General features: G+C 32.4%; 1 protein-coding gene and 1 long non-coding RNA gene across 5 annotated transcripts; one reads left to right on the top strand and one right to left on the bottom strand.

Moving 5' to 3' along the window:
- Positions 1-5,903: 5,903 nt before the first annotated feature.
- Positions 5,904-9,949, top strand: LOC116135357 (DNA polymerase zeta catalytic subunit-like). 3 transcript variants are annotated; one of them, XM_031421054.1, is made up of 11 exons: positions 5,904-6,109; positions 6,494-6,576; positions 6,760-6,817; positions 6,929-6,978; positions 7,062-7,174; positions 7,320-7,362; positions 7,871-7,939; positions 8,820-8,976; positions 9,093-9,260; positions 9,369-9,460; positions 9,556-9,949. In XM_031421054.1, exons 1-8 carry the CDS (start codon positions 5,998-6,000, stop codon positions 8,967-8,969), a joined length of 678 nt encoding a protein of 225 aa, XP_031276914.1. In that variant the 5' UTR covers positions 5,904-5,997; the 3' UTR covers positions 8,970-8,976; positions 9,093-9,260; positions 9,369-9,460; positions 9,556-9,949. The 3 variants fall into 3 exon arrangements, with proteins under 3 accessions (XP_031276914.1, XP_031276913.1, XP_031276915.1); XM_031421053.1 differs by having other exon boundaries at positions 9,089-9,260; XM_031421055.1 differs by lacking the exons at positions 9,093-9,260; positions 9,369-9,460; positions 9,556-9,949 and having other exon boundaries at positions 7,875-7,939; positions 8,820-8,969.
- A 4,051-nt stretch (positions 9,950-14,000) lies between these two features.
- On the bottom strand, positions 14,001-25,053 carry LOC116135358. 2 transcript variants are annotated; one of them, XR_004128875.1, is made up of 5 exons: positions 24,856-25,053; positions 24,178-24,270; positions 23,941-24,103; positions 23,726-23,808; positions 14,001-14,094 (listed from the first exon to the last, which is right to left on the bottom strand). It is a non-coding gene; the product is annotated as an uncharacterized LOC116135358 (long non-coding RNA). The 2 variants fall into 2 exon arrangements; XR_004128874.1 differs by having other exon boundaries at positions 23,726-24,103.
- Positions 25,054-26,622: the final 1,569 nt, after the last annotated feature.

Genomic DNA, 26,622 nt, shown 5'->3' with positions numbered 1-26,622 from the left:
GATTTGTTCAGCAACTTCACAACACAAATGCACAAACAATTTCCAGGAAAAGAGAGTGCAGTGGAGCTCAAGACCTGAAGAAAACAATCTGAACAGTTGTCTAAAAACTGAACACAGAGGAACAATTTGAGAAATTAAAAGAAGAAGATTTGTGGACAAGTTCTAGCTTTATTCGCTGGTCTCTTTGATTTTCCATTTCTGCACTTTTTTCTACAGCCCTTTTTTCTTTTTCCCTTTTCGTCTACTTACAAAGGAAAACACACAGCCTTACATATTTTCTTAAGGCCCAAAGCTAAGCCAACAAGTGGTTTCTCCCACATCACAGGTTTTAACTCAAGTCAATCAAACTAACTAAACAATTAACTTGACCAAACTGCAGTAAAAATAAAATAAAAAAAAAACTGCACATTAACATTAAAAGTTACCTAGGGGGATGGACAATCACCTTGATTTCGGGTGAGAAGCAGATTGTTTTTAGGGGAAGACAATGGCATTGGGTTGGAGGGGAATGACTTCGTTATACAATGCATGTTTCTCAGCCAGTAGTGTTGCTTCTTTTTCTTCAGGACTCAGCTCCAATAGGGTCCTGCATAAAACAACAAGTAAACTCAATTAGAAATTCATACAAACAAAACTAAAATTTGAAGACATTCTTTAATTGAGTTTTACCATACAGCATTGAGATTTTTAGTTTTGGTTTGTATATACCAATGAGTGAAACATTTTAAAAGGATTAGGAAAGATCCTAGCTCTTCCTTTCTTTTTCTACATGCAACTTCACCACATTAATCATAAATTAATAACCGCTAAGAACCACATAAGTATGAGTCTATTCCTAGAACTGATTCATAATTAAAAAAAATTAAAAAATTAAAAAAAAGAAACCTAATAAGAGTTATAGAGGAGCAATGCAAGATTTAGCGTAGACATTCATCCCATGTCTACGACCACCCACATATTATAATTTGATATGCACAATAAGTTTTGCTCACCAAACAAATTATTTATTGAAAAAAAAACATTTTCAGTAAAAGGCCCTTTTTGTGAAACAAAATTTTCAAGTCAACACTCAGGAGAAGGGTATAAGATCCAGGAAGATACGAGAGTTACTTGTTGCAGATATTCTCTTCCCTGTCTATCTGCTAGGCACTCAGAGTAGAAGTCAGTAAAAAGCTCTGTATGTTGAACAACATCCTCAAGTTGATTACTTGAATCCCCCTATTGATGGAGAGAACATTCAAACCTGAAACCACTCACCAGAGTGCTTAAATATCCATTCATTTCCAGTTGACAATGCAGCACTGATCACATTTAAATTGGACATAGAAAAGGGTGTGAACTGAATTTTTGCCAATGCTTGACCAAGTATTTTGTATTAAGGATTGATATTTAACACAAAGGAATTACCAAAATTGTTAGATCGACCTGAGCATTTTCTAGAAAAAAGTTCTATATGGGCATAATATTGTAGAAACAAAAAAGTTCTTAAATTCTAGAAAAATATATCCTGGAAAAAGAGCAGATAAAATTTTTTAGGATGTAAAGAATATGATTTATGAATCTGACCTTTGGTATTAACAAATTGATCAATCTCAAGCATTCTAAAAATTAAGATCCAACCATCATGAGAAAACATAGCCATTCAAAACTATAGCACAATGGAAACCTGATTAATTAGGTGCATTTAAAGTCAAGTGTTTAAGCATTCGAAGTTCAATCTCAGAGCTTTCTGGAAATGAAAAAACAAACTCAACAGCATATCTTCATTCCAAAACATGGCATAACTGAAACACCATGATACTACCAAATCCAGAAGTTTTTACGGATAGAATAAGTGACACATAGCCTATAGCATAACATTCAACAAAAAGATACGACTGCAAGAACCTTTCTTATCAGGATCTTCACATTTGTAGGATGACTCATTATAGCAGTTCCTTTATAAGCCTTCTTCAGTTAACCTTGATTTGAATTTTCAAGACACCGAGAATCCCACAATACTAGGTGTTGTGACTCTTCCTTGGTCCATGATAAAATAACATTGAGGCCAGCAAAGTAAATTCTCCTAATCCACAAAGACCAATACAAAGTCAGGAACTGGTGAATAAACACATATGCCCAACTGGAATTGTATATTACCATGCATATTGATTCTCGGAGAACTTCTAGAGAAATTTGATGTCGAATTTCCGAGTTTTGGTGGCAAAACAAAAGCCTTTTGTTTTATCATTTCTGATTTCGTAAAAACAAATTATAGGGTAAAATGACAGATTATTAAAAATGCAATAATCAAGCCCCAAAAAGAATTATTGAATAAACAAGCTTCAAAAATTATTACTCGAGTAAAGCTCGGAGATTAATGGTTTGTAAATAGTATGGTACACTTTTAGCTTCTTTATCTTCCAATTTCCCAAAATATAAATAACGAACGAGAACCTAAATTAAGAGCTTCAAATCAATACCAAAAACCTATATTTTAGTCTCAAAACTTGAATCAAACTAACATAATCCCTCAAATATAGATCAAAGAGATACTTACAGTTAGAAAGCCTATAAATAGAGAAGGGTGTAACTAGAGAGGAAAGCTTAAGAGGGAGAATTTGAATCGTCCATAAACTATCCCCTCACAAAACACAGTCAAAATTCATCACTCTTTGAGAATATTTTATAAAACAAACAAGGGTTGTTTTTGCCAGGCATCTTTTCAATTTAATTCACAATTTCCGCAACTACGATGACCCAAATCTTGAACCAAAAAAAAAAAAAACTACTGTAGAAGAAAAAGGGAGAAAAGAGAACTAACACTCCAAGTTTGGAATCGCAGCCAAATGAAACCAGTCAGAGCAGCCAGATCAAAAAGGCAACAACATCACCACTAAAATAAAACCAGAAAGAGTAAACGGGTATCACCATCACAGAAAGAGAGAGAGAGAGAGAGAGAGAGAGCAAGCTGAAACAGATTGTGGCTATTTGTTCTTTTGCTAAGTTCTACTGGCTTTCTGGTTTGGGATCGGGAAAGAGAGTGCGACCTTTCGTCTTGACGAAAAAGTATACTTTATTTATACTTTTTTTCTTATTATATTATTAAAATAATGCATTTTTATTATTATTATTTTTTCCCGATTTTCTTTTAATTTGAATACGAGAAATCTAACGGTGAATATAATTTTTATTGTTTTTAACCAAGATCCAATATATAAAAATCCAACGGCAAACATAGCTTCCAGTAACCGTAAATTGATCCAATCGGTAAAACAATTCCTTTATTATATATATTAATATAGTAAAAGAAACATATAATACAAGTACAAAATCAAATTAACTAACTAATAACTTAACGACAACAGCAACCCAAAAGAACCGGTAGTTTCAACCTTTGTACCACATGTATACTTATTGAAAAGTCTAGAATTAGATTATCAATATAGCAGCATGACAACGTAACCACTATCACATTCTCTCTACAGAGACACTAGCTACCTATAATCTCAATCTGCTCTAGATCATGTTCCATTAGGTTACCTCTTACTTCAAGTTCTTCAATCTCTTCAATTGGAACAAGAGTTGGTTCTGGGTTTTCTTGGTTTTGGTTGACCCAATTAATGAAGATGGTAGGAAGTGATTGTAGAGCGTGAAGAAGATAGTTGAAGAAAAGTTTAATTAGACTCCATAGTAATGCATAACATGGAGATATGATAATGAGAAACAAATAGGCTACTAAGAAATGAGTGGGTGGTAAAATGAATGACGCGAGGGTTGACAGAGCTAGAAGAAGAGAAAATTTTCCAGGACGCAAGAAGATGGGACGTCTCATACTAAGAGGAAGTGTGATGGGTGTGAAGAGGAAAGCTAGCAATAAGAGAAGAGCAAGAATTAGTGACAAAATAAATAAAAATGGGTATTGAAGAATATTTTCAACTTGAGGTTTCCTTAATAGAAAGAAGATGAAAATATTTAGTAGTGGTAAGGGAAGAAACCTCAAATCAATGGGGAATTGCATGCTTTCTATTCTTGATGATATTTGGATAGGGATGAGGAAGAAATAAAGTATAGAGCTGATCTTGGACGTTTTTGGTTTGAAGAATTGAATGATTTTGTTTGGGATTAAGGCTTTTTATGAAATTGTTTCATTGAGCGAGGGTGGGGCTTATATTGAGCATTGAGAGTAAGTGGGCCCCAGTGAAGACACGAAAAACTAATCATTCCCCACTAGTGATCACTATTATAAAGTTATTATAGTATAAAAACTTTATTTAAAACTTTATAAAACTTATAAAGTTTTTATAATATAATACTTATATAATATTTAAAACTTTATAAAAATTTTTATAAGTTTTTATAATATAATACTTATATAATATTTAAAACTTTATAAAACTTATAAAGTTTTTATAATATAATACTTATATAATATTTAAAACTTTATAAAAAACTTTATAAATTATAAAAACTTTATAAGTTTTATAATGTTTTTATAATATAATAACTTTGTACTAGTGATGAGTTTTATAAAGTTTTTTATAAAGTTTTAAATATTATATAAGTATTATATTATAAAAACTTTATAAGTTTTATAATGTTTTTATAATATAATAACTTTGTACTAGTGATGAAAAGGTGATAACGTTTCTTGTCTTGACTTTCACTAACACACCCCACGCTTCCTCTTAGTATTAGCCGTCTCTGACATCCTATAAATTATTCAAAAAATAATATTTTATCAATATTTCATTATAACATCATTCCTCAATGGTTAGTTTCAAAATATATGAATATAACATATCTATCAATATATTTCAATTTAACTAAACATATTTTCTTAAACATTTTTCATAATCTTTAAAATAATCTATTTATCTTTCTATTAATATAACATTTTCAGCCTAATTCTTCGACATTGTTAATTTGTTTATATAACTGACTGTATTCAAAGTCAAAGAGCAAATACTCCTTCCACCTTAATTTTTTTTTCTTTCTTAACATAATAATTTTTACGGGGATGCCTTTAATTGCATTCTGATTGTACTTGTTTCTGCTTTCCACACCATTCTGTGCATACTCATTGGATGATGGTAATTTAGGGTAGTTATAAATTAAATTATAGAAAGAAACCTTGACCAAAATCTCAAGAACCGCGTTGGCCTGTCAAAATGACGTACACTTTGCTCCATCCTACTAGTGAAGGTGGCCTTACTGCTAAAGGAATTCCCACCAGTGTTTCAATCTAGAGTTTCAATCTCTAGCTATGCTTTCGGATTATTGTAATTTTATGAATCAAGCAGTAACATAAGCAAATTGTAAAGGGTTGAATGAGACAACTTCATGATGGTGGGTGAAAATGTCATTCTACCAATTATAAAGCATGCTTTGTATAGTAAATTAACAATGGCAACCCAAGGCCTTGATCTAGCGGTCAAGAAGGTTTCTTTCCTTCTTTGATTTTTTAGGTTTGAATCTTGAGACCATTTACCACATTATAATTTTCTCATATTGTGACTTATTTAGTATTTTAAACTTATATGGTGTTCAAAGGACTCTGGAATGTGGGACTTATCCGATCCTTTGTACTTGTAGGATGTTCAAAAGACCTCAAATATTAGTTGAGATGAGCGTAAGCTAGCCTGAACAAATTAACAATGATTGGACTAAGATGCCTTGAATATTAAAGGAACCTGAAGATTAATTGAAGTGTATGAAATTGCCAGAACAGCCCGTTACAAAGAAAAAAAAAAATTAACAATGGCTGGACCATATGCCTTGAGGCTTGGGCCTGCAATGTGTAATGGCAAAGTTGAAAATATATCGAAAGTCAAGGTTTGGTATGTCAAATCAAGCTGAGTACAGAAGAAGTTACTGAAATCTTCTGTTCTTCGAACGGTTCTGCCTATAAAAGCCCTAAAATCTGGCGCCAAAGAATTCAAAGCAATTCGTAAAAGAACATTTCTTCTTCACAGACTCTAATTCATGTATGTATCATTGTAAGTAAAGTGAAAACCGATGGCGGATTCGCAGCCGGAGTCCAAAGTTTTCAGTGTTCGAATTGTCTCCATCGATCACTACATGGCGCCGCCAATTCCTGGCTACGATATTTGCTACAGTAGCTTTCAAGGTTCCAATCCGAAACGTCTTCGTTTTAATTTTTAATTTTTATATAAATATTCAGTGCTTTATTTCTTCTTTCGTTTGCTCTTCACTTTGATTTGTTCATTTGGCGCGAAAATGTAACAAATAAAAGAAATTAATAGACCGCTACAGTAAGGTAGCTTGAACGACATCTTATGATTAGTTTGCTTCTTTCTCTGCTACTGTCCTGTAATGTTACTTAACCGGTGGTGTTTCGTGATGCCTGGAAATTGTTGTCTATTGAAATTGAATTAAAATGCTAGCAATTATATATTTATGGCCTTTTTTTTGAAAAAAATTTTATTTACTTAAGGATTAGAATTGTCTAGCTTTAAATTTAATACTGTTAATATTTTTTTGAATTATGAAGGCGGGAAGGTGGACGAAGTGCCAGTTATAAGGATTTATGGATCAACACCAGCCGGCCAGAAGACATGCTTGCATGTTCATAGAGTAATTTTATTGATCTTTTTATGTAAATTGATGTTGTTAGTTACTACGCTTAGCATTTACTTTGAAATTTCATTTTGTTCTCAATTGTGGCATTTCAAACTTCATGAGTGCGACAGATTTGCACTATGTTTGCGTTTTATAATTTCCATGAATAATTTTATTGATTTTTTTTTCTTTTTGTAGGCTTTACCCTATTTATATGTCCCATGTGCTGATATACCTCTTCAATCAGACCAAGAAGGTAAAACATGGACTTGGATTTGGGCTTTACTTTGTGTTGTGCTTTTGCATTCAAATTTCAGTTGGAAAGATGATGCTTGAAACACAATTTTTTCTTTGTTGATTTTTGTAGGTGATGCATATACGAATGCTATATCTCTTGGATTGGAGAAAGCCTTGAAGGTACGTATATCTCTTCCCTAGTAATTAGTTTGTGTGGCTTATTGTATATATGGGTTGTGAATATAGTTGCTTTGAATTCTCAGCCAAAGGGTAATTCTGGTTCAAATCGTCAGCATGTTCATGGTTGCAGCCTTGTACGAGCTAAGAGATTTTATGGTTACCATTCATCAGAAGAGCTATTTGTCAAGATATACCTGTATCCTAGTTTTTCAGTGTGCACAGGGAAGGGTGGGGCGGGGTGCATGGTAAAAAAAGGAAATAAGTATTGCATTGTGCTGGAGTTGTTTTTTCGTTGATGATATTGTAGGGTTATGTTGTTGAACACCTTGACAAACTTCAAGCTATTATCCACATGATGTCTCTCGTGCTGCTAATCTCCTTCTGGTATAATTCTTGAACATTCCGCTCACTTTTAGTTGTTTACTGCATTTTTCTTTTCTCTTTTTTTATTTTCTTTTTCTGGTTGTTTTTTAACTTAAACTCTTTTATTGGCATGGTTCTTTTTTTTTCTTCTCTCTGCTGTATTATTTCATTTTTATTCATGATTTAAACTGTATGGTATACTTCCCTGTCATAGCTTCCTATGTTTCACATGTTGACATTGACGTGATCTATATTGCAGAGGGTCTTTATTATGAATTAGAAAATTGCTGCTTAGTTGCTTATTGTGGTCTCTAGATGATGGGCATATTGAGTGTTTTTAAAAAATACAGGAGTAGATTTGCTTAGAGTTGTGGCCCTTGGATGAATTGATTGTGGATTTTCGGTTGAGCTAATTGACCGTAGTTAATCATGAAATTGTTTCCTGTGTTTGGATACACTTATATTTTCATTTTGAGAGATTTATAAACAAATTATTTCCTCTTATCATAGTAACTCAATTGTTTTTCAGGCAGGTGCAGTTCTTGATAAGAGTTTGCAGCCCCATGAATCTCATATTCCCTTTCTTCTTCAGTTTCTGGTAAATACCTTTCATGTGAAATCTTTTTGGTGGAGTTTTTTTAGTTATTCTTAATATTTTTTACAATATTGAGAGTTAAACTTTCATGGTGATGTCTAATGAATTATGATTAATATTGATTGAGTATTTTTCATTTAATTCCTATTATTTAATTAGACTTCTTGTTTTTTACATAAAAATTTTGTCCCTGTTGTTCATATGTTAAATACTTCAATGACTCTGGATTTTTTTATGAAGTTCATTGTGTGGTTGTTATTGGTGGACTGCTGGCTGTTTTCTAGCTTTTACGATCAATTTCTTTTGAGATCCTCAAAGTGGATGCCTGGAGAATTTTAGAAGTGATGATAATCGTGTCTAGACTTAAATTGTTTGAAAAAGTTATTCCACAAAATCTGAACATGTAGTGTGTTTGCCAATTTGTTGCAGTTTCAGGGTGGTTAGAGTTTTTTTACGTGCAGAGATCTATGTTCCCTTGCTCTTCATTTCATCCTTGCTTAGTTACTTGTCAAATTTTCATTGCATCTTGTTAGATAGGGTGTGCAAAGATGTCCTTTTTTATTTTAGTCCACCACAGCACTTCATTACTTGCATATGCAGATCCATCTTAATGCCTTGTGAGCTATTATAGAAGAAAAGCAGTCAACATGGCATTTTTAATAAAGGTTTTGAGGTTTAAATCATTGGACATTCTAATCTGTTCTTATGCCATCATTTGTGTTGATGACATCAGTTTCAAATTGAATCTTGACAAGATCATGCATGTGTACCCTCATATGCTTTGCAGCATACAACTTAGTCTTACTTTTTTGGCTATCCAAATCCCTTTCTATTTTCTTTATTTATGTTATCATATCTGTAATTCCTGAGCTTCTGTTTCCAGGTTGACTATAACTTGTATGGAATGAGCCATCTGCATCTGTCAAAGGTGAAGTTCCGTCATACAGTACCAGATGTTTTTTCTCCAAGGAAATTTAATTACGATAATCAACATTTAAAGGTGATGGATAAGTGGACACAAAAAAAAAGCTGATTTTCAGGTCAGTCTTGTGATTTTTGTTTTTTTATATGTTCCAGATAATTTTCTGATAGACATAAGCATAACTGAATGCTTAAATGCTTATATAATTTGTTGTCAAAAATTTGCATTAGGCAGATTGGAGTGAAAGTGCACCTTTAAGTTCTCCATTCTGGGAGTCTTCCAAAATTCCAGGTGATTGGTTTTGGCAGTTTTCCAATGAACTTGATGGTTCATCTGATCAAAGCGTTCGCTGTATTAAACGTCAAAGTGTATGTGAGCTTGAGGGAGATGCTACAATAGATGGTTTGTCTGGCTTCAAATGTTACACATATATCTTTTCTTTTCTTAAAATTATTTCATTTCATTTTTTTTTTACTTTTTTATAAGCGTTCACTGCTTGTGGTTCTGCAGACATTGTTAATCAACAATTTATAATGTATACATCTCTCTCGCAAACCCGTTCTGATGTCAAAATGGTCCAGTCACTCATTCCAATTTGGGAGGTTTGCTCTTGGCCAATCTATTAGCTTTGTAACATGTAATATTTTCAATTTCTTATTGTTATCTCTTCCTTCATTATTTATCTATAATTCTACAGGAAGAGTATGAACGGACTGGGATGTGTGAAGCCGCTATGCCTCCTGATCCTTGCAAACCACTTGCTCAGGATGTTCTGAAAATTCTCTCCCTGGATCTTAAATGTGAGAATGTACTTACGGATTTGTGTGGTGGAGGAGATGAAGTTATTTCTTCATTTGAGAATGATGTGAGAGTTGTGAAAGTGTGACAAAGTAACCACCATCACCCTGTCTCCACAAAGACACTAATTGGCTATAATCTCAATTTGCTCCAGATCATGCTCTATCAGGTTACCTCTTACTTTAAGCCCTTCAATCTCTTCAATTGTAGCAATAGCTTGTTCTGGATTCTCCTCGTTTTGGGTCACCCAAGTGATGAAGATGGTAGGAAGTGATGATGGTAGAGTGTGAAGAAGGCAGTTGAAGAAACGTTTGATTAGGCTTCATAATAGTGCATGGCATGGAAATGTGATAGTGGTAAAACGAACGATGTTAGGATGGACAAAGCTAGGAGAAGAGAAAATTTTCCAGAACGCAAGAAGATTGGACGACTCGTACTAAAAGAGAGTGTGATGGGTGTGAAGAGGAAAGCTAATAATAAAATAAGAGCAAAAATCAATAACAAAATAAATAAAAATGGATATCGAATAATGTTTTTATATTGCCGTATCATTAATAGAAAAAAATGAAAATTTTTAGTGAGGGTGGGAAAAAAAAAAACCTCAAATCAAAAGAGAAATGCATGGCTGGAAATGGTTATAACTGCAAAGATAAAAAGATTGATCGAATAAGCCCTCAGCTCGAAATTTCGGTTGTATTATGTATATAAGTTTTAGTTCTGTAAATGGAAATCGGAAGGTAATTTCCTCATTCAACAAAAGCAATTACCTTCCTATTTAAAGCTGATCTCCATTAAAATTTAAATGTGATTTTCACAGTTCCCAAGAACGGACGCGTGGATCCAGTTTATTGTTACCCGTCAGCTCCTTTGGTTGCCTCCCAGCCTGGTTTCTTCACCAAGCAAAGAACTCCTCCCCAACAACCAACATTGATTGCACCTTTCCCAGCCCTGTTTAACCGAAAAGCTGATTGCATTAATTTTCCCTTTACAAGAAGATTGAGGTAATCGGCAAATCTTTTGGATTTCTTTTTATTATTTTCTTAAGGAATTTCTCTTCATTATAGCCTATTTATTTTTGTCTTCATTATTCAATAAAAGTAAGAAGAAATAAAGTATGTGTTTTTTCTTCTTCAAGTCTTTATTTTTTTTCAATTATTTTAGTATATTGGTTATACATTGACTTGATTGATCTTGTTATCTAGCTCATTATAATAAACATTGAACTAGCACAGATTGTTAGAAATCTGATAAGTATGTTACATAATATAGTCTGTATTGTAATTTTATTGAATAAGGAATGTGTAGATAGAAGGTGTGAACGTATATACCACAATTTATGCTGTGCTATAGGCTTAAAGATAAAGTTTTATTGAAAGAGTTAATTGAAAATATTCCCCCGGCAATATCACTAACAATTTCTCATTCAAAGTATGGAAATCTAAACCAATCTAACGTGAATGAGTTACCGTAGGCATATTGAAATGAAGCAATTATATTTGCTTATAGTTTAAGTAACTTAACGAAGTAGGAAATATCTGCCAGTTTGATCATCTTCAAGAGCCAATAAAGTTAGAGGAATCTCACAGGGCTTACGCGATCAATCTAAGGGCCAATAAAGGTTAGAGGAATAAAAAGAAATTCCCTTCCTATTTCCATCGAAGGCATTAACTTCCACACTCCCCAGCCAGATAAGTAGAACCCACCTTCCAAAGAAGCTGACCACCATTAAACGTGGTTGTCACAGTTTCTAAGAACGCGTGGATCAAGTAATACAGATTTATTCAAAAATCTTGCACCGTTGGATTTTCTGATCATCATATTAATTGACCCCCCCAAATGATTATTAGAAATCAACTATCCCAACATTTAGATTAATTGGGCCCTAGTGAAGAAAAGAAAGACAAAAAGAAAGAAGAGAAAAAAAATAAGCAGTTCCTTGACCCTGTTACGCTGAATCAACTCTGCCAATATTTTTATTAGTCCAAATTAAAAGAAAATCCAACGGTGAATATGGATTTTGATATATTATATCTTGGTTAAAAAAATAAAAAAAAAAAAAAAAATCTATATTCACCGTTGGGGTTTTGCTAACCAAATTAAAATAAAAATTAACGTAAATATGGGGATTTTGATAGTGTTATGCAGGCGAAGGTTGCTTGCAGTCCTCATTCAATCAGCGTCTCATTCAGATTAAGATTAAGCACAACACAAATAGTCAATCTCATAAATTAAATAACGATGGTTCTATCATCTTCTTTTCCTACCCCTGCTAAATTTTATCATCTTCTTTCTGCTGTTATCCAAATCCAATGTGAAAAGTCTCGGGATGGTTCTATGCAGCTTCTTCTATTCCAATTTTAAAGATGCCATACTTTTTTATCCTTTCCCTTCTGCTATTACTAGTTCTCCTACCACAATTTTGATCTCCATCATCAACCAAAACCTACAAGACTCAAAACCACCTCAAATTAACATGAATATTTTGTATGAAATAACTGCATGCAATATGATGGTAAGATGGGATCCTCGTTTTTGGCATTACAGTCAAACGCATAATCTCTTTTAAAGCTTAAAACCGAACTGTGCTTCCACATTATAGTCGAGGGTTTTAGATTTAGACACAACGCTTATGTCATGCATCCAAACAATACAACTTCAATAACAATATATGTCTGCAGTCTACAACAATTTTGCATTGTGAATTATTGATTTACCATTAATAACCATATTATACAGCCAAAAGGATCTTCATATTATATCAAATGCATGACCATATGATTATAATTCCATTCCATAGCACATCATAATCTAAACAAAGTACTCCATAGAATCCCAATCCCCAAAATTTATATAGTCTTATTGATTATCCAATCAAAGGTTATTATTATTTCTGTCTAACCCTTACAGCAAGGTTACTACAGAGTAACCAAAACAGAAGGGTTTGCATTCAGAAACAGAAAATTGCCATCAATATAAATAATTCAAGTAGCTGCAACTTGAACTGAAGCTGAAAATGACTTGATTCAAGGAAATTATGTACCATCAAAAGAAAAATTATATTATTATATATATTGCCTGTACGATGCAAATACAACCTGCCCACAATGAACAAAACAGAATTTTAAGCACAAAGTAAACATACATATGTATACACTGAAAATTCCATCCACTTCATTCACACCGAATTATATCTTCAAAGAGTAATAGGGCTGTAGAACCAAGATGCAGAGTTACTTGGCTGATTTGTTCAGCAACTTCGCAACACAAATACACAACAATTTCCAGGAAAAGAGAGTGCAGTGGAATCAAGACCTGAAGAAAACAATCTGAACAGTTGTCTAAAAACTGAACACAGAGGAACAATTTGAGAAATTAAAAGAAGTTTTGTGGAGAAGTTTAGTTAATTTGCTGGTCTTTTGATTTTCGTTTCTGCTCTTTTTTCTACAGCTTTTTTCTTTTTCTTTTCTTTCGTCTACTTAAAAAGGAAAAAAAACAGCCTTATATATTTTCTTAAGGCCCAAAGCTAAGCCAAAAAGTGGTTTCCCACATCACATGTTTAATCAAGTCAATCAAACTAACTAAACAATTAACTTGACTAAACTGCAGTAAAAACTAAACTGCACATAACATTAACGTACCTGGGGGATGGACAATCACCTTGATTGGGGTGAGAAGCAGATTGTTTTTAGGGGAAGACATGGCATTGGGTTGGAGGGGAATGACTTCGTATTACAATGCATGTTTCTCAGCCAGTAGTGTTGCTTCTTTTTCAGGACTGAGATCCAATGGGTCCTGCATAAAACAACAAGTAAACTCAATTAGAAATTCATACAAACAAAACTAAAATTGAAAGACATTGTTATTGAGTTTTACCATACAGCATTGAGATTTTTATTTTTGGTTGTATATACAATGAGTGAACATTTTAAAAGAATTAGGAAAGATCCTAGCTCTTCCTTTCTTTTTCTACATGCAACTCACCACATTAATCATAAATTAATAACCGCTAAGAACCACATAAGTATGAGTCTATTCCTAGAACTGATTCATAATTAAAAAAATTAAAAATAAAAAAAAAGAAACCTAATAAGAGTTATAGAGGAGCAATGCAAGATTCAGCATAGACATTCATCCCATGTCTACGCCCACCCACATATTATAATTTGATATGCACAATAAGTTTCGCTCACCAAACAAATTATTTATTGAAAAAAACATTCTCAGTAAAATGACCTTTTTGTGAAACAAAATTTTCAAGTCAACATTCAGGAGAAGGGTATAAGATCCAGGAAGATACGAGAGTGCTTGTTGCAGATATTCTCTTCTCTGTCTATCTGCTAGGCACTGAGAGTAGAAGTCAGTAAAAAGCTCTGTATGTTGAACAACATCCACAAGTTGATTACTTGAATCCCCCTATTGATGGAGAGAACATTCAAACCTGAAACCACTCACCAGAGTGCTTAAATATCCATTCATTTCCAGTTGACAATGCAGCACTGATCACATTTAAATTGGACATAGAAAAGGGTGTGAACTGAATTTTTGCCAATGCTTGACCAAGTATTTTGTATTAAGGATTGACATTTAACACAAAAGAATTACCAAAATTGTTAGATCGACCTGAGCATTTTCTATGGAATCTGACAATGTTATTATACACCAAGATGAGAATTCTATATGGGCATAATATTGTAGAAACAAAAAAAGTTCTTAAATTCTAGAAAAATATATCCTGGAAAAAGAGCAGATAAAATTTTTTAGGATGGAAAGAATATGATTTATGAATCTGACCTTTGGTATTAACAAAATGATCAATCTCAAGCATTCTAAAAATTAAGATCCAACCATCATGAGAAAACATAGCCATTCAAAACTATAGCACAATGGAAACCTGATTAATTAGGTGCATTTAAAGTCAAGTGTTTAAGCATTCGAAGTTCAATCTCAGAGCTTTCTGGAAATGAAAAAACAAACTCAACAGCATATCTTCATCCCAAAACATGGCATAACTGAAACACCATGATACTACGAAATCCAGAAGTTTTTACAGATAGAATAAGTGACGCATAGCCTATAGCATAATATTCAACAAAATGATACGACTGCCAGAACCTTTCTTATCAGGATCTTCACATTTGTTGGATGACCGATTATATTAGTTCCTCTGTAAGCATTATTCAGTTCATCTTGATTTGAATTTCAAGTCACCAAGAATCCCACACTACTCGGTGTTGTGACTCTTCCTTGGTCCATGATAGAATAACATTGAGGCCAGCAAAATAAATTCCACTAATCCACAGAGATCAATACAAAATCAGGAACTGGTGAATAAACACATATGCCCAAGTGGAATTGTATATTACCATGCATATTGATCCTCGGAGAACTTCTAGAGAAATTTGATGTTGAATTTCCGAGTTTTGGTGGCAAAACAGAAGCCTTTTGTTTTATCATTTCTGATTTCATATAAACAAGTTACAAGGTAAAATCCCAGATTATTTAGCGCAAAAGAGCATATTAAAACTGCAATAATCAAGCCCCAAAAAGAATTATTGAATAAACATGTTTCAAAAATTAATGACTAGAGTAAAGCTCGAAGATTAACGGTTTGTAAACAGTTTGGTACACTTTTAGCTTCTTTGTCTTCCAATTTCCCAAAATACAAATAACGAACAAGAACCTAAATTAAGAGCTTCAAATCAATACAAAAACCTATATTTTAGTCTCAAAACTTATATTTTAGTCTCAAAACTCGAATCAAATTAACATAATCCCTCAAATATATATCAAAGAGATACTTACAGTTAGAAAGCCTATAAATAGAGAAGAGAGTAATTAGAGAGGAAAGCTTAGGAGGGAGAATTTGAATCGTCCATAAACTATCCTCTCACAAAACAAAATGAAAATCCATCCCTCTTTGAGAATATTTTATAAAACAAACAAGGGTTGTTTTTCCCAGGCATCTTTTCAATTTAATTCACAATTTCCACAACTACGATGACCCAAATCTTGAACCCCAAAAAAAATACTGTAGAAGAAAAAGGGAGAAAAGAGAAGTAACACTCCAAGTTTGGAATCGCGGCCAAATGAAACCAGTCAGAGCAGCCAGATCGAAAAGGCAACAACACTACCACTAAAATAAAACCAGAAAGAGTAAGCGGGTATCATCATCACAAAGAGAGAGCAAGCTGAAACAGATTGTGGGTATTTGCTCTTTTACCAAGTTTTACTTGCGTTCTGGTTTGGGATGGGCAAAGAGAGTAGGGACCTGTGCGACCTTTGACTTCAGTAAAAAGTATATTTTATTTATACTTTTTCCCTTATTATATTATATTTTTTTTAGATTTTCTTTTAATTTGAATACGAGCACTCCAACGGTGAATATAATTTTTTTTGTTTTTAACCAAGATCTAATATATCAAAATCCAACGGCGAACATAGCTTCCAGTAACAGTAAATTTGATCCAATCGGTAAAAACAATTCCTTTATTATATATATTAATACAGTAAAACCAAACTAATTAACAGATAACTAATTGTTATAATTTACTAATTATTACAACAACAACAGCAGCTCAAAAGAACCGGTAGTTTTACTAATTATTACAACAACAACAGCAGCTCAAAAAAACCGGTAGTTTCAACCTTTGTACTACACGTATACCAATTTTCAAGTCTAGAATTAGATTTTCAATATAGCATCATGACAAAGTAACCACTATTACTTGCCTCTACAGAGACACTAACTATCTATAATCACAATTTGCTCCAGATCAGGCTCCATTAGGTTATCTCTTACTTCAAGTCCTTCAATGTCTTCAATTGGAGCAAGAACTGGTTCTGAGTTTTCTTGGTTTTGGTTGACCCAATTGATAAAGATAGTAGGAAGTGATCGTAAAGCGTGAAGAAGGCAGTTGAAGAAAAGTTTAGTCAAACTCCATAGAAATGCGTAACATGGAGATATGATAATGAGAAACAAATAGACTATTAAGAAATGAGACGGTGGTAAAATGAATGATGCTAAGGTTGATAGAGCTAGAAGAAGAGAAAATTTTTCAGGGCGCAAGAAGATGGGACGGCTCATACTAAGAGGAAGTATGATGGGTGTGAAGAGGAAAACTAGTAATAATAGAAGAGCAAGAATCAATGATAAGATAAATAAAAATGGGTATTGAAGAATGTTCTCGACTTCTGGTTCCGTGAATAGAAAGAAGATGAAAATATTTAGTATTGGTAAGGGAAGAAACCTCAAATCAATGAAGGATTGCATGCTTCCCATTGCTGATGATATTTGAATAGAGATGAGGAAGAAATAAAAGTATGGAGCTGATCTTAGACGTTTTTGATTTGAAGACTTGAATGCTTTTGTTTGGGATTAAGGCTTTTTATGAAATTGTTTCATTGAGCGAAGGGGGTTTTATATAATTTCATTGAGCGGGGGGCTTGATATTGAGCATTGAGAGTAAGTGCGCCCCGGTGAAGAAAAAAACAAACTAATCATTCCCCCGAACCCCGATTCAGACTTCTTATTTTATGTTCCTTTCAAGGGGGGAAGTTGATAGGACCATTCCATTACTGGGAACACCTTATTGCCTTACTTAGTAAATACGAAACGATGAAAAAAAGGTACCGAAATTTTATGGGTATAATACGATAAATGGTAAAAAATATGTTTATAAAAATTCGATCATAAAATTCGAATACGAAAAAAATATGGTAGGAATATATACGAGTTTAATACGGTGCATTATCAATAATATGTTTTAAAAAATACGGTAATATCAATATTAGTTTTAACACTTTTATGGACTACCTGGTTAAAATCAATATAGCATTTCAAATGCAAAGTATTCAATTAACCAATAACACAAATACTCAATATATAACCGATATTCAAATTATAGTCTCCAGACTCAAACACAATATTTAGTCAAAATTCAACTGTACTGTCAAACCAAACACATAAGTCATAACAAAACTAAAATTCGTTGAGATACGCATAAACTAGTTTAGAGTCAAAACTAGTTTACATGTATCTCAATAAATTTTACGAGACCATGAAGTTAACGGTTAGATAAATCTTTAGTGATTATCCTTTATTAGTAGTCGTAGGGATTCTTACTCAGGACCCTTGAGTAATATTCTCAAATTCTATTTTATATTATTAAGAACAATAACCAGGATTTTAATTTTAAAAAACGTATATTTATTTTGTTAATAAATAAATATTATTAATTGACATCAGTCAATAATATTGAAAGTAGTAAATTTTTATTTTTAAATGAAACAGTAAAGTCAATGCGGACATGCGGTAATAGACTAATAGTTTTATACTTTTATTTTTAAGTAGAACAGTAAAAAGTATACTTTTTAAGAAGACACCTTTAATTGCATTCTGATTCTACTTGTTTCTGCTTTCCACATCATTCTGTGCGTACTCATTGGATGATGGTAATTAGGGTAGTTATAAATTATAGCAAGAAACCATGACCAAAATCTCAAGAACCGCGTTGGCCTTGTCAAAATGCCCTATACTTTGCTCCATCCTACTAATGAAGGTGGCCTTACTGGTAAAGGAATTCCCAAAAGTGTTTCAATCCAAAGCTTCAATCTCTAGCTATGCATTCGGATTATTGTAATTTTATGAATCAAGCAGTAACATATGCAAATTGTAAAGGGTTGAATGAGACAACTTCGTGATAATGGGTGAAAATGTCATTCAGCCAATTGTAAAGCATGGTTTGTATAATAAATTAACAATGGCAACCCAAGGCGTTGATCTAACGATCAAGAAGGTTTGCTCCCTTCTTTGACTTCTTAGGTTTGAATCTTGAGACCACTTACCACATTATAAGTTTCTCACATTGTGACTTATATGATCCTTTGAACTTATAAGGTGTTCAAGGGATCCGGAATGTGAGACTTACTCGATCATTTGGACTTATAGGGTATTCAAGGGACCCCGAAGATTAGTTGAGGTGCGGACAAGTTAGCCTGGACACCCCCGTTACTAAAAAAAAAAAAAAAAAAAAACCAAAAACAAATTAACAATGGTTAGACTAGGATGTCTTGAGTGTTCAAAGGAACCTGAAGATTAATTGAAGTATATGCAAACTGCTTGAACGCCCCGTTAAAAAACAAAAAAAAAAAATTATGGTGTATTTAGTTTATTATTCTGATACTTTTTAAAATAATATTTAAAAAAAAAGTTAAATTGAGTAGTTATTACGATGTAAGATTTAGAAATTAATAAAAATATCTTCTATATTTATTTATTTATCAAACACCCCTATAATAAAATTTTGATAGTTTTATGATCAAATCGTGTTGGATGATAAACATATAAAAACAACTCCTTTATTATATTAATTAATGTAGTAAAAGACGGAGAAAATACAAGTAGTAAATAAACTAATGGACAAATAATGAAAACTTAAAATAAGTTGCAGTTTCAAACTTTGTACCACATTTATACTAATTTCCTTTATTATATTAATTAATGTGGTCTTCACATGTCAAGACAACTTATAAAAACACTCATAACATTGATCTCAAAGGTATAAAGGTTCTCTTCATGAAAAATAGACTGGCTAGACATATGAGAGTTAGACAAATATTTGAGTTTTATTATTATCTCTTTATAAACAAAACATTTTTCTAATTTGTATGTCTTACAAACAATATCAGAAAAATAACCAGAGAATAATAAAATAACAGTAGATGTAAGATTTATTTTAAGCATCTGAATTATTATAAAAAAAAATTTTGTTAATTTATTATCTATATGCTTCTACAAACATATATAATCTCTATATTATAAATACTTTTCATGAATCATTCACGTATAATTTTTAAAAACAACTTAACATTTTATATTTAATAATAGTTGATGTTAAAATCTGTATCAACAAAACTCATCATCTTTACTGTGAGTTTTTATTATGTATGTCATTATATATTTTTATCTTGTACATTAAAACAAAAGACAGATGTGATAGTAGAGGACAGTTCAAATTGGCGTTGCCAGAAATGGAATGGTCCTATCAACTGTCCCACTTGAAATGAACCCCGATTCACATACCTGAATCGGGGTTCATTTCAAGTGGGACAGTACCTGAATAGGCGTTCCTTTCAAGTGGGACAGTTGATAGGACCATTCCATTTCTGTTAAAAAACGAGTTTCACTTGATAAACTTGCAAAGATAATTATAAAATAAATCAAAAACATTTTATCTCCAAAAATTTTGAAAAAAAAAAAAAACAGTGTTTTCAAATAGTGAAAATCCGGAAATTATGACTTATCAACTAAAATATTAATGACAAATATCATTAAAATAAAAATCAGTTTCACTAGATAAGCTTGCAAACAAAATTATAAAATAAACCAAAACAATTTATCTAAAAACTTTGAAAATTAAAAAAATAAAAATAAAAATATCTTAAAATGTAAAAAAATTGAAAATCATAGTATTTATGATTTTTATCATTAAATTTATTTCGTAAAGTGATTAAATTATATTGTTAAATGTTATAAGGATTTTATGGGCATTTAAAAAGTTTTCAATGTTCTATTTTTTATGTTGCCTTTAAAACTTTGTCTAAGCTAAAAAAAGACTAATTAAAAAAATCAAGAAAAAAAATTCATTAATTTGAAATCAACAAGTTTGATAAAACCCAATTAAAGTGATTGGTGGTAAGTTAAATATTTAATCAAAAGCTTGACTCCTTTTTCATCTTAATTAAGATAAAGTCTTATACTGATTTACGTTTTCAGTTTTGAAACTAAAATTTATTATATTATAGTTATCTTTATATCAATGATATTAACATGCAAGAAAAAAAAAAAATTAGTATAAACTTTTTATTTTTTATTTTTTCCCCACTCTTCAAATTGTAATTTAATATCCTCAATTGGTTTTGTTTTGAATTTTAATTGAAGGGTCTGCAACTGCGAGGACAACATGGATGAAGCCTTTGCTGATTGTTCAACACCTTAAGAGAAGTCAAATGAATCTGATTTTGAAGAAGATGACGGTGTTTTTAAATGACGATTTTTCAATGGATTGTCCGAGTATTTGCCATTTAGTCAACGACAGATACAACTCGTCAAGCCATTGCTTTTAAAATAAAATCCAACGGTAAATATGAATCTTGATATTTTAATCTTGGTAAAAAAAAAAAAAAAAAAAAAAATCTATCTTCACCGCTGGACCGCAAGTATCCAAATTAAAATAAAATCCAACGGTGCCATCTTTTTGAATAAACCTATATTCACCGTTGGATTGCATCGTTGGGTTCCACTTATCAAAATCCAATGGCAAAGAAAGCTTCTGATAACCATAAACTCGATCCATGCATTCTTAAAAAAAAAATTATATTCACCAAATTTGTCTTTGAAACTTAAATTTTCATGAACATTCTTTGAAAGAAGCTAAATATTATAAATTTGTATACAATTGCATTCACAAAATTTGTCTTTCAAATTAATTGTGTCAGATAATGCATCATTCATTTCGATAGTATTATGCGGTGATATGACAATTGAGAAGATGATTAGTGGCTCTCAGATAAAAAGAGATCCTAATTTAAAAGCATACGTTAAGGCATATCTCCGAATAAAAATAAAAATAGTAATTGAATTCTCTTTGTCACTACCATTTGAATATTCGATCTCCTTTTTGTAGAATATTTCTCAATTTAGTATCTGATTTCTCTCCAATTGCTATCTATCGCAAAGCTAGAGTTTCCTGTTTTAAATTGATTTTTGGTTGATTCTGACGGTTATTATTCAATCGATCACCACCATTCGATCCACTAGCCTCCACTTTACAAAAATCTTTTTACCATAGCTCTTACTAACTCGTCAAATGCCAACTGTGAAAGTGAAGTGCAATTTGCATACTAACGGAATATAAACCTTGGGGGGAAAAGTAATATTTGAAACTTGGGAATTATGAAAACAGAGTTGATGGTTCTTATGCAAATATGACGGAAGTGCATGGATAAGAAAGTCATAAATGGCGGATATGTGCTCTTGAAATGAGATTGCAAGTCATTGTCATTTTTTTAAAATGTGGCGAAGAAGAGAAAAAAAGGAAGATTCTTCGCGACAAAAAGAAAGTCATTGTCATTCTTCCTTTTTGTCTCTTATTTTTAAGAACATTTTTAAAATATGACAAGGACTTGCATTTTCTCCCTGTCCTTCTGTAAATGAATATCATAAAAGCGGGCTGTGTCTTTCTTTTTAGTAAAACTTCAGTTAATAAGAAAAGAGAGACAGAAACGAGGGGAAGAAAATAAAAGAACAAAAGATAAACAGAAAGGAGAAGGATCAACTGATTCAACTTTGCCAATATCTTTATTAATCATGTTCAGATTTAATCTGGATTGCAGCTATCCAATTAAAAGAAAATCCAACGGTCAGTATAGATTTTGATACATATAAAAGAAATTTCGTTGTCACTTACTTCAATCCATACAGGTACAACTACCACGCAATGTTAGGAATATTTAATTAAAAATATTATCAAATTATAAATGGCACAGATTCAATCCATACAGGTTCTATCATCTTCTCCATTGATTTGAGGATTCTTTTCCTACCCCTGCTAAATTCTATCATCTTCTTTCTGCTGTTATCCAAATCCAATGTGAAAAGTCTCGGGATGGTTCTATGCAGCTTCTTCTATTCCAATTTTAAAGATGCCATACTTTTTTATCCTTTCCGTTCTGCTATTACTACTTCTCCTACCACAATTTTGATCTCCATCATCAACCAAAACCTACAAGACTCAAAACCACCTCAAATTAACCTCTACCACAACGAGCGCAGCCTGGAACAAGTTGTGATAGACGACACAACATGAATATTTTGTATTAAATAACTGCATGCAATATAATGGTAAGATGGGATCCTCGTTTTTGGCATTACAGTCAAACGCAAAATCTCTTTTAAAGCTTAAAACCGAACTGTGCTTCCACATTATAGTCCAGGGTAGAATTTCTTTCAGATTTAGACACAACGCTTATGTCATGCATCCAAACGATACAACTTTAATAACAATATATGTCTGCAGTCTACAACAATTTTGCATTGTGAATTATTGATTTACCATTAATAACCATATTATACAGCCAAAAGGATCTTCATATTATATCAAATGCATGACCATATCATTATAATTCCATTCCATAGCACATCATAATATAAACAAAGGCTCACATGAATCCCAATCCCAAGATTTATATAGTCCATTGATTATCAATCAAAGGTTATTATTATTTGTCTAACCTACAGCAAGGTTATTACAGAGTAACCAAAACAGAAGGGTTTGCATTACATCCAGAAAATTGCCATCAATATAAATAATTCAAGTAGCTGCAACTTGAAATGAAGATGAAATGACTTGGTTCAAGGAAATTGATATACCATCAAAAGAAAATTATATTATCTATAATATTGCCCATACAGATGCAAATACAACCTGCGCCCACAATGAACAAAACAGAACTTTAAGCATAAAGTAAACAATCATATGTATATACTGAAAATTCCATCCACTCATTCACACCAGAATTTAATATCTTCACAAAGATTAATTAGGGCTGTAGAACCAAGTGCAGAGTTACTATTGGCTGATTTGTTCATCAACTTCACAACACAAATACACAAACAATTTCCAGGAAAAGAGAGTGCAGTGGAGCTCAAGACCTGAAGAAAACAATCTGAAAAGTTCTCTAAAAACCGAACACAGAGGAACAATTTGAGAAATTAAAAGAAGAAGATTTGTGGAGAAGTTCTAGACTTCTAGCTTTATTTGCTGGTCTTTTGATTTTCCGTTTCTGCACTTTTTCTTACAGCCCTTTGTTCTTGTTCTTTTTTTTAGTCTACTAACAAAGTAAAACACATAGCCTTATATATTTTTCTAAGGCCCAAAGCTAAGCCAACAAGTGGTTTCTCCCATATCACATGTTTAACTCAAGTAATAAAACTAACTAAACAATTAACTTGACTAAACAGTAGTAAAAATAAAAATAAAACTAAACTGCATATTAACATTAACAGTTACCTTGGAGGATAATTGAAACACGGTGCCATATCGGCACTCTGGACTGCTCAACATCAACTAGTTTAAGCATTCAGAGTAGGTGACTGTAGTGATTTATACATCAAAAACAATGCATTAATACACACAACATACTACCAAATCCAGAAGCTTTTACGTGATAGAATAAGTGACGCATAGCCTATAGCATAATATTCAACAAAAATCAGGATCTTTACATTTGTTGGACTTGGATGACTCATTATAGCAGTTCCTTTATAAGCCTTCTTCAGTTAACCTTGATTTGAATTTTAAATACACCGAGAATCCCAATATACTAGGTGTTGTGACTCTTCCTTGGTCCATGATAGAATAACATTGAGGCCAGCAAAATAAATTCTGCTAATCCACAAAGACCAATACAAAGTCAGGAACTGGTGAATAAACATATATGCCCAACTGGAATTGTATATTACCATGCATATTGATCCTCGGAGAACTTCTAGAGAAATTTGATGTTGAATTTCCGAGTTTTGGTGGCAAAACAAAAGCCTTTTGTTTTATCATTTCTGATTTCGTAAAAACAAATTATAAGGTAAAATCACAGATTATTTAGCGCAAAAAAGCATATTAAAAATGCAATAATCAAGCCCCAAAACGAATTATTGAATAAACAAGCTTCAAAAATTATGACTCGAGTAAAGCTCGGAGATTAATGGTTTGTAAATAGTTTAGTACACTTTTAGCTTCTTTATCTTCCAATTTCCCAAAATATAAATAACGAACGAGAACCTAAATTAAGAGCTTCAAATCAATACCACAAACCTATATTTTAGTCTCAAAACTTGAATCAAACTAACATAATCCCTCAAATATAGATCAAAGAGATAATTACAGTAAGAAAGCCTAAATAGAGAAGAGAGTAACTAGAGAGGAAAGCTTAAGAGGGAGAATTTGAATCGTCCATAAACTCTCCCCTCACAAAGCACAGTGAAAATTCATCCCTCCTTGAGAATATTTTATAAAACAAACAAGGGTTGTTTTTGCCAGGCATCTTTTCAATTTAATTCACGATTTCCGCAACTACGATGACCCAAATCTTGAACAAAAAAAAAAAAACTACGTAGAAGAAAAAGGGAGAAAAGAGAACTAACACTCCAAGTTTGGAATCGCGGCCAAATGAAACCAGTCAGAGCAGCCAGATCGAAAAGGAAACAACACCACCACTAAAATAAAACCAGAAAGAGTAAACGGGTATCACCATCAGAGAGAGAGAGAGAGCAAGCTGAAACAGATTGTGGGTATTTGCTTTTTACCAAGTTTTACTTGCTTTCTGGTTTGGGATAGGGAAAGAGAGCAGTGAACTGTGCGCCTTTCGACTTCACGAAAAAATATATTTTATTTATATTTTTTTCTTAATTATTAAAATAGTACATTTTTATTATTATTATTTTTTCTAGATTTTCTTTTAATTTGAATATGATCAATCCAACGGTGAATATAATTTTTTTTTTTACACCAAGATCTAATATATCAAAATCCAACGGCAAACATAACTTTCAGTAACCGTAAATTTGATCCAATCGATAAAAACAATTCCTTTATTATAGTAAAAGAAACATAAAATACAAGTAATGTGTGACCAAACTAATTAACAAATAACTAATTGTCATAATTGACTAATTATTACAACAGAAGCAATTCAAAAGAACTGGTAGTTTCAACCTTTGTACCACAAGTATAATAATTGAAAAGTCTACAATTAGATTTTCAATATAGCAGCATGACAATGTAATCACTATCACCCTTGTCTCTACAGAAACACTAACTATCTATAATCTCAATTTGCTCAAGGTCATATTCCATTAGGTTACCTTCTACTCCAAATCTTTCAATCTCTTCAATTGGAGCAAGAGCTAGTTCTGGGTTTTCTTGGTTTTGATCGACCCAATTGATGAAGATGGTAGGAAGTGATCGTAGAGTATGAAGAAGGTAGTTGAAGAAAAGTTTAATCAGACTCCATAGTAATGCATAACATGGAGATATAATAATGAGAAACAAATAGACTACTAAGAAATAAGAGGGTGGTAGGATGACTGACATAAGGGTTGACAGAGCTAGAAGAAGAGAAAATTTTTCAGGACGCAAGAAGATGGGATGACTCATACTAAGAGGAAGTGTGATAGGTGTGAAAAGAAAAACTAGTAATAAGAGAAAAGCAAGAATTAGTGACAGGATAAATAGAAATAGATATTGAAGAATGTTTTCGACTTGGGGTTTCCTTAATAAAAAGAATATGAAAATATTTAGTAGCGGTAAGGGAAGAAACCTCAGATCAATGGAAAATTGCATGCTTTTTATTGTTGATGATGTTTGGATGAGATAAGAAAGAAATCAAGTATGGAGCTGATATTGGACCATTTTGGTTTGAAGAGGCTTTTATGAAGTTGATTCAATGAGTGGAGGGGAATTTATAGTGTGAATTGAGACTAAGTGGGCCCTAATGAAGTCACGCACACAACACAAACTTGTGTGCTGTGTTGTGTGCAGGTGACTTCATTAGAGCCCACTTAGTCTCAGTTTGTGTTGTGTCACTTAGTCTCAGTTTGTGTTGTGTCACCTGCACACAACACAAACTGACAAGATTGTTGACAAGTTTGGATGTGCAGGTGACTTCATTAGGGCCCACTTAGTCTCAATTCCCACTCATTGAATCAATTTCATAAAAGCCTCAAACCCAAACAAAAGCATTCAATTCTTCAAACCAAAAAGGTCCAAGATTAGCTCCATCCTTGATTTCTTCATCATCTCCATCCAAACATCATCAGCAATAGAAAGCATGCAATACTCCATTGATTTAAGGTTTCTTCCTTTACCGCTACTAGATATTTTTATCTTTTTTCTATTAAAGAAACCTCAAG

Source organism: Pistacia vera, unplaced genomic scaffold (assembly GCF_008641045.1).
Source record: "Pistacia vera cultivar Batoury unplaced genomic scaffold, PisVer_v2 Contig299, whole genome shotgun sequence".
Taxonomy (NCBI): Eukaryota; Viridiplantae; Streptophyta; class Magnoliopsida; order Sapindales; family Anacardiaceae; genus Pistacia; species Pistacia vera.
Note: the sequence above shows the minus strand (reverse complement) of the source record. Positions and strands in the feature narration are given on the sequence as shown.